Source organism: Plasmodium relictum (genome assembly GCF_900005765.1).
Source record: "Plasmodium relictum strain SGS1 genome assembly, chromosome: 12".
Classification (NCBI taxonomy): Eukaryota; Apicomplexa; class Aconoidasida; order Haemosporida; family Plasmodiidae; genus Plasmodium; species Plasmodium relictum.
In genome coordinates this window covers 2,493,271-2,506,926 of record NC_041690.1, presented here as the reverse complement: position 1 = coordinate 2,506,926, position 13,656 = coordinate 2,493,271, and the positions used below count along the sequence as shown (strand labels likewise).

At 17.2% G+C, this 13,656-nt stretch overlaps 4 protein-coding genes across 4 annotated transcripts; 2 read left to right on the top strand and 2 right to left on the bottom strand.

Annotated features, from left to right (window-relative positions):
- Positions 1-357: 357 nt before the first annotated feature.
- Positions 358-1,954, bottom strand: PRELSG_1266400 (ER lumen protein retaining receptor 1, putative; the record flags this gene model as incomplete). Its single annotated transcript, XM_028678483.1, has 7 exons — positions 358-406; positions 671-720; positions 794-832; positions 924-983; positions 1,066-1,119; positions 1,246-1,317; positions 1,424-1,954. The coding sequence occupies 7 exons, from the start codon at positions 1,952-1,954 to the stop codon at positions 358-360; spliced, it is 855 nt and encodes a 284-aa protein (XP_028534768.1).
- A 2,818-nt stretch (positions 1,955-4,772) lies between these two features.
- PRELSG_1266300 (conserved Plasmodium protein, unknown function) lies at positions 4,773-6,947 on the top strand (the record flags this gene model as incomplete). The annotated part of the gene is made up of 1 exon (XM_028678482.1): positions 4,773-6,947. One exon carries the CDS (start codon positions 4,773-4,775, stop codon positions 6,945-6,947), a length of 2,175 nt encoding a protein of 724 aa, XP_028534767.1.
- Positions 6,948-7,733: 786 nt separating this feature from the next.
- PRELSG_1266200 (elongation factor Tu, putative) lies at positions 7,734-9,209 on the bottom strand (the record flags this gene model as incomplete). The annotated part of the gene is made up of 1 exon (XM_028678481.1): positions 7,734-9,209. One exon carries the CDS (start codon positions 9,207-9,209, stop codon positions 7,734-7,736), a length of 1,476 nt encoding a protein of 491 aa, XP_028534766.1.
- A 799-nt stretch (positions 9,210-10,008) lies between these two features.
- Positions 10,009-12,569, top strand: PRELSG_1266100 (GPI transamidase subunit PIG-U, putative; the record flags this gene model as incomplete). The annotated part of the gene is made up of 8 exons (XM_028678480.1): positions 10,009-11,082; positions 11,246-11,332; positions 11,413-11,454; positions 11,643-11,723; positions 11,871-11,924; positions 11,998-12,054; positions 12,220-12,340; positions 12,427-12,569. 8 exons carry the CDS (start codon positions 10,009-10,011, stop codon positions 12,567-12,569), a joined length of 1,659 nt encoding a protein of 552 aa, XP_028534765.1.
- Between the last annotated feature and the right edge of the window lie 1,087 nt (positions 12,570-13,656).

Genomic DNA, 13,656 nt, shown 5'->3' with positions numbered 1-13,656 from the left:
TAAAAATAAGAAAAAAAAAAGGGACATTTACAAAAATTTAAATATTTAAAAAAAAAACTAAATATTTATGTGCATATTTAAAAATAATTCAAGAGAATAATTCTATTTGAATTTGATAATTATTAAGTATTATAACCTTAACTATTCTTTTTCTTCATATTATATCTTCTTTTTCTTTTCTTATGTTCCCATTAATGTTTGAAAATTTCTTCTTATTCACATATATATATGCACACCCTTTCTTATTAAAACAAAATATAATATTTAAAGATATAAAAAAAAAGTCTTGAAAATTATTGCCTTTTTGTCACATATAGAGTAAATTTAAAAAAGAAATATTTTTATTTTAATTTATTTTTAAACATTTTCATTTAATAAATTATCGAAAGATACACCCTTGCTTAAACTAAAAATAATTGTAAGAAAAATATTTTAAAATAAAACTACATTAATATAATTGTATCATTTTAGTTATAAAAAAAAAAAATATATATATATATATAAATACAAACCAAAATATATTAAATATCCATACATATATATATTTGTGTAAGAAAATGTAATTAAAAATATTCAGATAAATAAATAAAGAAACTTATAATTTTCTTTAATGTAATATATTTTTATAAAATTTATTCAATTTAAAATAAAATTTTTTTTTATTTCATACCATCTTATATAATGATAAATAAAATCTCCCATTAGAGCTAACTGAACAACCTACATGAATAAAACAGAAATAATTAAATGAATATATGAATAAATGAGTAAATATATATATAAGTTATCTTACTTGCATAATAACAACCCACAAACCAACATATGATTTAATCTAAAAAAAAAATATATATATATAAATATATATATATATAATTATATTAAAAAAAAAACAATGAAATAATATAGGAAAACTGAATATTTACAATATTATCTGAAGAGTTCAATTCTTTATATGACACTATCCAAAAAAAGAAAGACAAAACCTAATATAAGTATTAAGAAAAAAAAAAATTAAAAGGTGTATAAAAGCTTCTTTATTTTAAATTTATTTTAATTATCTATTACTTTTGAAAAAGCTTGAGAAGCTAAAAAGTGAGTAGTAAATGCAGCTACTTTCCCCTAAAAAAAAAAGTGAAATTTTAAAATAAAATAAATTCTATATAATTAAATAATAAAATAAAAGTTTTTATAAACATATATGAAAAAATGTCATTCATAAAATAATTTTTTTTTTTTTTATGTCACTTCTTTCTGAAACATAGATAATTGTGGTAATACACAAACTGATTCTAAATATAAAGCAAATGACCATGATACCTAAAAATTATTAAAAAATTATATAGTTTACATTATTTATTTTTAATATAAAATATATTTTTTTTTTAAATATTTTGATTAATTTTTTTTTTTATATTTTATTTACGTCTGCTGGAAAGAATGAATTCAAAGATGGATGGACAAAAATTGCAATAATAAATGCAGGTATAATTAAAAATAGGTTATTAAAGATATCATTTACATTATCATAAGTGTTTTTATATTTATATCTGCACAAGTAAACAATACAACAATTAATAAATAAGGAAATTGCTTCAACTAATTGATATAACCAATCTCCACTTTTATCATATGGTAAATATCCTTCAAATGGAACAATAGATAATAATCTCGCAGTATTTAATACTACGTAGCATTCCATCATTTTTAATGAAACACCTGCACATGATTTGTTCATTTCAATTTTAAAAAATACCATCAGAAATGAAAACATACTAATAACAGATGAAAGGGTTAATAAAAAAGAAAAATCTCCATCAGAAAATAAGTGATAAAAAATAAAAACTAAAAATAGAAAAAAACAATAAATTTTTATCGAAGAGCTATGATCTGCTATATATCTCTTCATTTTTTCTGTATCATTTACTTTTCTAATAAAATCATTTACCCCTTTCATTTTGTTATTTTATATATATATATATATATTTTTTTTTCAGATATTATCTATTCCTTAAATAAAAATAAATAAATAAATCTTTCAATATTTATTTTCTAATATATACTTTATTTAATTCTTCTTTTACACCTGTTTTTTTTTTTTTTTTTTTTTTTTTAATTCATAAATATCTATTTATTACAAATCAAATAATTAATCTTTACAAAACTTTGCTATTACTGTAAAAAATTAATAAAATTATTTTTTCTGTTAGGTTTATTATTCAGTTTAAATCATTTAATTTACAAAACTAAAAATTTTACATTAAAAAAAATTTTTTTTTATCATAAGCTATATATTTTATATTTATTTATTTATATTATATTTTTTTTTTTTTGTTTTTTTTTCATTTTACTTTATTCTTACTGCAACTAATTTAATTTTAGAAATTTTTACTGAAAAAAAAACTAAGTTTTTCTTTTCGACTTAAATTTGCTAATAAAACTATAACAAAAATAAAATTGCATTTTTAATTAAAATCAATACACATTGAACAAAGAGATTTTAAGAAAAAAAAAAAATTGTGTAAAAAAATTTTTTATAAGCTTGAAGATATATACCTTCGCAAATTTAAAAAAAAAAATAAAAATAATTTAAGTTTGTACTCAAATTGTTATAAAGGTGTTATATTGATAAAAAAAATGAATAATTTTTATTTTTAATGAATAATTTTAATGTTTTAATATATAATTTTAAATATGAGCAAACTGTTCCTTGTATTTATTAATATAGCTTCATTATTTATAATACCTATATATTTATAATATATATATATATATATATATATATATATATATATACCTTTTATAACTCTGAAATAATGAATTTAATGAAGTTTAAAGTTTTCAAAGTTTTAAATTATAATAGCATTTTTCTATATTTTACAATTTCTTATTTTTTAAATTGTAATGATAAATAAATACTTAAGAACATATCTATACGTTACTTTTTTTTATATATTTTTTTTAATTTTTTACACAACTTTAAAAAGTATTATTATATAAATAATATATATTATTCTTTCTTTGTTCAAAAAGATTAAAGATTCTAATTATATGAAAAAGAAAATTTGGCAAATTGTTTTTATCCATTTAATTATTGTATTTATCTCATTAAATATATTTTATAAAATTTACAAAAAAAAAATACTTTAAAAAATTAAACACTTATATTTTCTTTAAATATAATTATATCAAATATAGAAAAAGAAATATATTATGAACTATTTTTATATATATTTTAGAAATATTTTTTTCAAACTTATTACTTTTTTGAAGAGGATCCTATAAATTTTATTTTCCTTATTTTACTTTTTTTCTAAATCTCTTATTGGAATTTTTTATTTAAAAAGAAAAGAAATAAATATTATGAACATTTCTATATGAAGAAAAGGAAAGATATATGTATATATTTTTATGTATAATTTTAAAATTACTAAAAGAAAATATTTTTTATTTCAAAATATATATAGTTTTATATATGTTTTTCTTGTGATATCAAAGTTTTTAAAAAAAATAAAAATTGAGTTTCCATTAATATAATAGAATGAAATAAAATTCTAAAAATAATGTAGTCTTTTTACTAAAATTGAAAAAAATTAAATCTCTTTTTTAATTTTCATAAAAAGTAGAATCTAAAGATTTGTCTTATAAAGAAAAATATATTTTATATATAAGTAAAACTATTTTATTATTCATTTAATTTAATTAGTTACTTTATTAATTATCTTAATTCATTTTTAAAAGTAATTTATTATTTGGTAAAATATTTTTCACATTCTATAAAGCAGAATTTACAAGGACAAGAAACATTTATATGTAAAAAAAAAAAAAGAAAAAAAAAATTCCTTAAATATTATAAGATAAAATGATTTTTCTTTTAAAATTTTTTAAAAGATTATAATTTTAATATATATATATATATATAAATACATAAATATATGTTTTAATTTCTTTATCTCTATAATGATTTAAACTAAAAAATGTAAAATTTTTTTCAAGTTTTTTTTTATTTACTAAGATATATATATATATATATATATTTTTCTTAAAAATTTTAATTTTTAATTAATTTATTTTTTGTATTAAAAGTATTTTTAAGTTTGTTATTTTAATATGTTCGTTTACTTTTTTTTTTTTTTTATTTTACAGTATTTTTTTTTTTTTCATATTAGAACAATAATTAAAAAGAAATCATAATGTTTTAATATTTAAAATATAAAAGACATTTTAAAAATTTTATTTTCTCCAATTTGTTAATATGAACTGATAAATGTGTAATATATATTTTTATTTTTATAATCTTTTTTTATTCTATTGGAAAAATAATAAAATTTAATTATTTGAATGCAGTAAAAATATACACATGTATATATATAAAGCGAAAAGTATTAATAATACACACTTTTTTTTTTTTTTTTCATAATTATTCCATGCATAAGTATAAAAAAAATGAGCTTTTAAGTTTTTTTTTTGTTTTTTAATGTTCTTACGAAACTTCTTACTGCTTCCTATTTGCATGACTCAATTTTATACAACGCTGAAATTTTAAAATAAGTAAATTTATTTACCATTTTTTTTTTTTAATTAACAAGGAAAAATATTTTGATATTTATACAATTAAAAATATAATAATAATTTAATGAAATTTTCATGTAATAATATTTTTGATATTGTTGGAATTTTATGCATTTATATAAAATATTTTCGATAAGTTTTATAAAAAACAATAGAAAGAAAAAGATTATCCTTTTTTAAAATATTTTTTATAAAAAAAAAGGATGGAAAAGGAGAATAGACCATTCAATGAAGACAAAGAAAGAACAGAAAATACTTCTAATGAGAAAAATGAGAATTTAACTTCTAAAGAAAAAAAAGGAAATGATAATAAGAAAAACAGTAAGAATTCTCATAAATTAGTAAACGAATCTAATACTGAAAAAGAAAAAGATATAGAGTTAAAAAAAAAATATATAAATAATAATGATTTAAAATCTGGTGAAATTAAATGTATTACTTTTTCTTATACTATAGATAATAAAAGCGAAAGTAAAAACAAAGAAGCAAATATGAATGAAATTTATAAATTAAATTTTAAAAACAATGAGGACAATGATGAAGAATGTAAAAAAAGTAAGACACTAGAAATTTTAGAAGAAAGCTTAGAAAAACAAATTAAAACTGCTGAAGAAAATGCTAAGACTATTTTTTTTATGGAAAGTAAAATTAATGAATATTTAAATAAAGAAAAAGATCTTTCTATTTATAAAAATACCTTACAAGAGGAAGATAATGATAAAAAAAATAAAGAAGGTAAAGAAAAAACTCTAGTTAAAAAATATGAAGAAAAAACAAATTTAGATAATCAAAAAGAAAGCTCTGGCATCTTAATAAATGAAGGAAATATAAATACAGTAATAATAAAAGAAGATAATAATTATAAAAGTAATAAAAATGAAAGAGGGGAGACTGCATATGAGAAAAATATAATTGATGAATTATTTTATGATAACTATTATGAACAAAATGATGATGTAGACGTTTGGAGAAATTTAAATTATGCATTTGTTGAAGATATAAAAATACTAAATATATATGAAGATAAAAATGAAATAAGTAAGTTTAATGAAGAAAAAGAAACAGAAACTAAAATTAAAAAAAAAAAAATGAGAAAACATTTATTGAAGTCTATTGAAGGAGAAGAAGAAAATGAGTTAGAGAAAAATATAAAATATGAAAAGGAAAAAGAAAAAGATAAAACAGAAGATTTTGAAAATAAGAAAAATGAAGATGATAAAGATAACGAAGCAAAAAAGTTGTCTTTAAATGCTATTGATAAATCTTTTATACAAGTACCTTTAAAATGTATATTAAATACATTCAGAAATATACAAAAGGAATTAGAAAAAAATATTATGATAATAACTTTATTTATTGAAAAAAAATTAACAAATTTAAGTGATGATATATGTGTAGATAAATTAAATACTATAATAGAAAAATTACAAGTTTTAAAAAATAAAGTTAATGAATCCAAGGTATTACTAAATAAATACATTAAAAGATTAGTGAATAGACTTAAATATATTTATTTTGAGGCAGATATTCAACTAGAAAATTTGAAACATGATTTTCGATTTGAAACCTATGAAAATAGAATAAATTGGTTAATAGATGAATATTTATCAAGATATGGATATTTTGATACAGAAGAAGTATTTTGTAAAAGATATAAATTAGAAAATTATTCAGATGCTGATATATATAAAGAATATTTAGAAATAATAAATGAATTAAAAAATCATAATACGAAACCAGCATTAGAATGGTGCCAAAAATATAAATCACAATTAAAAAAAATTGATTCTAATATAGAATCAGAGTTGCATTTGCAACATGTTATCAATTTAATATTTGAAAAAAAGTTTTTTGAGGCTGTTGAATATATTAAAAAATTTGTATCCCAGTCAGAAAGTTGTATCTCATCTGATATAAGATATATCATTACACATATAGGTTTAAACAGTAGTACATTATCATTAAAATTATTTAACGAAAAAAGATGGAAAAAGGTAATAAAGTTATTTAAAAAAGTATATTCAGAAATATCAGGAGTATTAAATAAACCATTGCTTGAATTATTATTAAAAGCAGGTATTTCAGTAATAAAGACAGATCAATGCGGAAAAAAAAAATCAACGAAATGCCCAACTTGTATGGATGAATTAAAAAATACTATCAATCATTTGCCTAATATACAAAAAACAAGAAGTTTTTTAGTTTGCCCATTTACAAATGAGGTGATGGATGAAAAAAATCCTCCTTTTACTACACCAGATGGGCATGTCTTTTCAGAAAAAGCTATTTCATTATTTCGTAAATCAGATGATATTTTCGTATGCCCTGTAACAGAAGAAGCATATCGTATTGAAGAATTGTCAAGATTATTTATATGAAAAAAAAAAATAATAAATAAATGAAAAACGAATAAAAAAAAAAAATATATTTATTTTGTTATTTTATTTTATTTTGTTTATTATATATATATTTATTGTAATGTATTTTTTGTTTATACATATTATACAATTATTTGATTATTTAATGAAACTTTTTTAGTTAATATTCTTTTTAATTTATATTATATCATATTAAATTATTACGATTATACCTTACCGTTTTTTACTTTATTATAATTTTTTTATTTATTATTAACTTTTTTTTTTTTTTTTTCAAAGCAATAAATCCTGTATTTTTATTTTTTGTATAATTTATATTTTTTTTTTAATATCATATGTCCTAATATTTTATAATTTTAAAAAAGTTTATAATATTAGAATTTTTTAATTATTTGTTATAATAATTATTAAAAAAGTAATTTAAAAAAAAAAAAAAAAATTAAAATAAAATGATAGTATACAAAAATATTTGTTTAAAACCTTAAAATTCTATTTAAATAACAAAAAAAATAAAATAAAATAAAACAAAATAAAATAAATAAATAAATATATAAAAAATAAAATAAGAATATTAGTTAAATAAAGTGAAATAAAAAATATATATAACAATAAAATATAATATATAAAATAAAAATATCCATTTCAATAAATTTAATAATATAATCATTTTCAATGTATATATGTCTACTTAATATTAAATTAAATATATCCTTTAAATTTTTTGAATATATAATTTTTTCCATTCTATATAAATGCATATATAAATTTTTTTTTTTTTTTTTCTAATTATAAAAGTTTTGTAATAACACCAGATGCAACAGTTTTTCCTCCTTCTCTTAAAGAAAATCGTAATCCATTATCTAAAGCTAAGGGATACATTAATTCAATTGTACATTTTATATTATCACCAGGATTAGCTATTTGAGTATCTTCATTTAGTATAACCGCACAATTAACATCAGCTGTTCTTATATATGCCTGTGGTCTATAATAAGAAGAAAAAGGATTTTTTCTTCCTCCTTCTTCATTTTTTAAAACATACATGTCACTTTCAAATTTTTTATATGTTTTCATGTTAGCTATTTTTGTTATAACCATTCCTCTTGATATATCGTTTTTCTTCACATTTTTGAGCATAACCCCAATTTGATCTCCTGCTTGTGCAGTATCTAATGTTTTTCTAAACATTTCTATTCCTGTAATAACAGTTTTAATTGATTTATCCTTTATTCCTAAAATTTCAACTTGATCATTCAACTTCAACATACCTTGTTCTACCCTTCCCGTTGCAACTGTACCTTTACCTGATATTTGCAAAACATCATCTATGCTCATTAAAAAAGGTAAATCAATTTTACGTTTAGGTTCATCAATGTAATTATCGCATGCATCTAGCAGTTTTAAAATAGAAGGAACTCCGTATTCCGATTTATCATCGTTTAATGCTTTTAATGCAGATCCTTTTATAAATGGAACGTTATCTCCATCATATTTATGAAAGGATAATAATTCTCGTATTTCTAACTCAACTAAATCAACTAATTCCTGATCTTCACACATATCTATTTTATTTAAATAGACTATCATCTTTTCAATACCTATTTGTCTAGATAACAAAACATGTTCTTTCGTTTGGGGCATTAACCCATCATAAGCAGAAACAACTAAAATACTTCCATCCATTTGAGATGTTCCTGTAATCATGTTTTTAATATAATCTAAATGTCCAGGGCAATCAATATGACTGTAATGTCTTTTTTCAGTTTCATATTCTACATGTGTAGCATTAATTGTTATTCCTCTTTTTTGTTCTTCTGGAGTTTTATCTATTTCTTCATATGATTTAAAGGTTCCTCTATTCAAATTTGAACAAACTTTTGTTATTGCTGCTGTTAATGTAGTCTTACCATGATCAACATGACCAATAGTTCCTATATTCATATGTGGCTTTTTTCTTTCAAATACTCCTATCGCAAAATTTTTTTTAAATATTTTAAATAAATTCTCATTTTTCTTTTCAATAAAGTTATCATTTATTAATTTATTGAAATCTTTTAAATTATCATTATTGCTATTATTACTATCGTTATTAATTGTTTTGCTAAAATTATAATTCTTTATTTTTTTTATTTCCTTATATTTGTTAGTATTGTTATTTAATTTATTTGCTTCTAATACATGGCTTAATTTATTAAAACCAAATTTTATTTTTTCATTGTTCTTCGGAAATACATTTAGAATGTTATATTTTGTTCTTAACATTTTTCACAAAATATATAAAAAAAAAATAAAATAAAATAAAATTTAAATGAATTTCTATTATTTATAAAGCGTTTAATGTATACTTACATATATTTTTTTAATATCTTTTTATAACATAATATTTATTATAATAGCATTTTTTAAATATACATAATAAGGGCCAGTTTCTATAATTGAAAGCTAAGCTTTTTAAAATTAATTTCTGATTAAAAGTATTAAACTATATTAAAAAAAAAAAATTAAGATAAAAATAAAAATTTTCTTGTTTTTTTATTTTTTTGAATCTTATTAAAATTAAAAAATCAAAAATTTCAAAAAATTATTCTCAAAATTTAAACCTAACAGATGAAAAATTGAAAAAAAATATTAAAACTGATCCTTAACAACTAATAGTTTTAATTATAACTATTTCATTTTTTTAAAGATATATCAATTAATTTTTTTTTTTATTAAAGTTCGAAAACAACTTAAAAAATATGAATTTTTTCGATGAATTAAAAAAATAATATTTTTTTTTTAAAGCATAAAAAAAAAAAAAAAATAAAATAAAATTAGATAATAAATAAAAATAAAATAAAAATAAATAATAAAAAAAAAGGATATAACAGAAATGAATTAAAAAAAATATTTTATGTATTAAATATTTACACATTTTGGAAAATTTATACTTTTCATTTTTAGTAATTCCCTTTTTTTTATAAATTCCATTTATTTTTTTTTGTTTCCTTTATGTATTGGATATATTATATCACCTTGATTTATATATATAGATGTTAATTTTACCTTTTTTCTCTTAAAGATGGATGAAATAAAGAAAAATAAGTTACTTAATTATAAAAAAAAAAGCGGGTGTAAATATTTAGTTGCTAGTTGCCTTATTTGCTTGATAATAAGAATTTTAATTTTTTTAGTATTAAATGTACTAGAAGGAAGTAATTATGAATACATTAATAAGCTAATAAATATTGATGATAACATGAATAAAGGAAAAAGTGAAATGAACAATTTGATTGAGTATGAATATAATAAAAATGAGGAATTAAAAGAGCTTGAGAAATACTTTCAAAAAAATAAAAGAAATAATCAATTAAAACAATTTTTATTCAAAAATGATTCTATGCATTATTCTTTTAATTCAGATATATATAATTTTAAATATATATATGAAAGCTATATATTAAGCAAATTGTATAAGGACATATACCATTCTTTAATAGTGAGAATTAATCCTTTATTTTTGAAATTTATTCATTTTATTATTTTTAAAAAATTGAGATTTAAAAATAACATATTATCAAGTATCGGAAATTATTATGAATTTCGTTATTATATATTTATTACTGCAATAGATATATTAATAGCTATTTTTTTATTTTTAATTGTTGAAAAATTAATGACGTGGAGTACTTATTTTAATTACATAAACCAAAACAAAAAAGAAAAATGGAAATTAATTAATTCAATTTTATTAATCAATATTTACTTAAATAACCCTCTTACCATTTTATCAAATAGTTTTTTATCTCTTGACAATTTTAAGTTACTAATAATAACCATATCTTTTTATCTAACACTTTTAAGAATAAATAATTTTTCAAAGAAATGTTTATCTATTCTTAATTTATTTATGATAATATTTTTTAATGCAATACTTTTATATGTATCATCTTTTCATTTTATACTCATTATAATAGGAATAAATAATTTTATTATTTTTATCAATGAAAAAATAAATAAATATGAAATCAATGAAAATATAAAATTTTCTAAGCTTTTTCATATGCTATTAAAAAATATCTTTTTACTTCTTATTACGCTTACAACTTATTTTCTGTTAATATATATATCTTCTTATGTTAATGCAAACTCAATGGTAATAATAAAACAAAAATTTTAAATAAATATAAACAACTTTACTATTACATAGGATAAATCTATTATGATTCTAATATGTAAAATTATAAAAAAAGAAGATAACATTTAAATGTACTTGTATACTTTATATGTTTTTTTTTTTTTTTTTATATATTTTTTAGTTCTTTTTAAATAATACATTGATTAATGAATATAAAATATTATTTTTATTGCCAAACTTAGGTAATTTTTGGTATATTTTTTCTTTGGTAAGTCTTTTTTTATAGAAAATAACAATATGAAGAATTAAATAATATGTATATATAAAATATTTTATTTTTACTTTTAGATGTTTAAGGATTATTATTACTCTTTCTTGTTCTTGTTTCATGTAAGATTAAATAATATATATATATTTATATATATTGAACATAATAGTTATTATTACAATATGAATGAAAACAAATGAAATAATATATAAAATAAATAATATAAAGTACTTATCAAATTATTATATTAGAAATTAAAATTTTTTTTTTCATTTTTTCTTTTATTTGTTTTTTTTTTTTTCTAATGTAGTTTCATGTGTTTCTATATCCTCTGCCTCTTTTTTTTCGTTTAGTGAAAACTCCGCTTATCTATTTAAAAATCATGATCACAGTAGAAAATAAAAAAATCTAAATTCATATAATATATATATAAATAAACAATAATAGAATGAAAGAAATATACACAATATATATATATATATATATATTTAATCTTGTATATTAAAAATAATAGCTTTTTTGAAATTTTTTTTTTCAGATTGCCTTAGTGTTCCAACCTAATATAACAGTTAATGATATAGTATATTCCTTGGTAATTTTAAATAATTTAAACATTCATTAAATATAATAAGTCATTTGTATAATTTTTTTTTTTTTTTTTTCAGCTACTATTATCTATTGATTACGAAAAAACTATACATACTATTCCCTTTGTCAAACTAGTAAAATTTCGAAAATTTTAAAATTATATTAAAATATTTAATTTTTGAAATTATTATTTTTCTATTTAATCATTATATGTATCGTTATTTTAATCACACATATTATATTTCTATTTTTTGATCGTATTTTATATATATAACATAAACATAAATATTTTATTTAAGTTAATAATATTATTAGGGAATTTAAGTTTATTCTCTGTAACAATAAATTTATGGATAAAAAAAAACACAGGAAATGCCAACTATGTTTTTTTTAATCAAATAGTGATTTTTAATATAATTAGTAATTAAAATAAAAATTCTTTAAACATTACATTATTAAATCAAAGTATATCAAAATTATATAAATTTTTTTTTTTTCTTCTACAGCTTATATTATGTCAAATAGTTTAAGATTTTATATTCGTGTGCAAACACCTAAAAGCCAATTAGAAGAAGGAAAATGCATATTCGTATCAAAAAGAAGAAAAAAATTTAATATTTTAAAAGTACTAAAAGAAAAATTTGAATAATTTACTCATATATATATATATATATATATATATGCACAAGGTATTTGTTTGATAGTACATAATAATAAAAGAAATCTTTTATAAAAAAAAAAAAGAAAAATACGTAATACTTAGTCTATCTTTATTTATTTATTACAAAATATTTAAACTTTCAATTTTATTCTTAAAAAAAAAGTTTAAAATAACATAAAGATATACTTTTTTAATTTCCTTTGAATAAATTAAAAAAAAATATATTTTATCAGTAAAAAAATCTCTATAAATTGAAATTAACTCTTTTTCTCTCATTAATATTTTAATTATAAATATTTATTCGTTCCTCATATTCCTTTTTTTTTTTTTTTATTTATATATGAAAAAAAAAAATTTTTATTTTATATCATGTAAAATTTCTTTTTTGTTTTTTCTATAAAAATAAAAATTGCAGTTTTTTTTTTTTTTTTTCTTACAATGTTGTAAATTATTTTATATAATTTTATTCTTTTGTAATTAATAAATTTTAAGTAACCAAGGGGGTTTGTAAAATATTTACAAAAAAATCGTTTGCATATGTTAAATAAACAATATATTAATATATAAAGAAATTTTCTACAACATTTTTTTTTACATTATATAAAATTCTCTTTAACTTTTTTTTTTTTTCTTTGATACTAAATATTAATAGAATTAATAGTACTATTTATATATTTATATAAAAATCGAAAAGCTAAAATAATTTTTTTTTTTTTTTTTATATTTTGTCGCCTCAATAGTTTGTGCATTTACGCAGATGTAAACTGTATTTCTTTATGATTTTTTAATTTTTATATTTTTATTTTTTTTAATTTTATTTTTATATTGATATTTTTTAAATTAAATTTTATATTATTTTTTAAAATTTTTTAATTATGTAATATTTTAATATTCTATGAATATTTAGGCTTTTATTTTTATTATACTTTATTTTTATTGAATAAATTCATATTGTAAAAAATTTTATATGCTAATTTTTCAAAGAAATTTTAAAAATTCATAATAATGAAATTTTTTTAAAAAAATTTATTTATTTATTACTTTTTTCTTCTTTGTAAGTTATTTTGTATTTTGT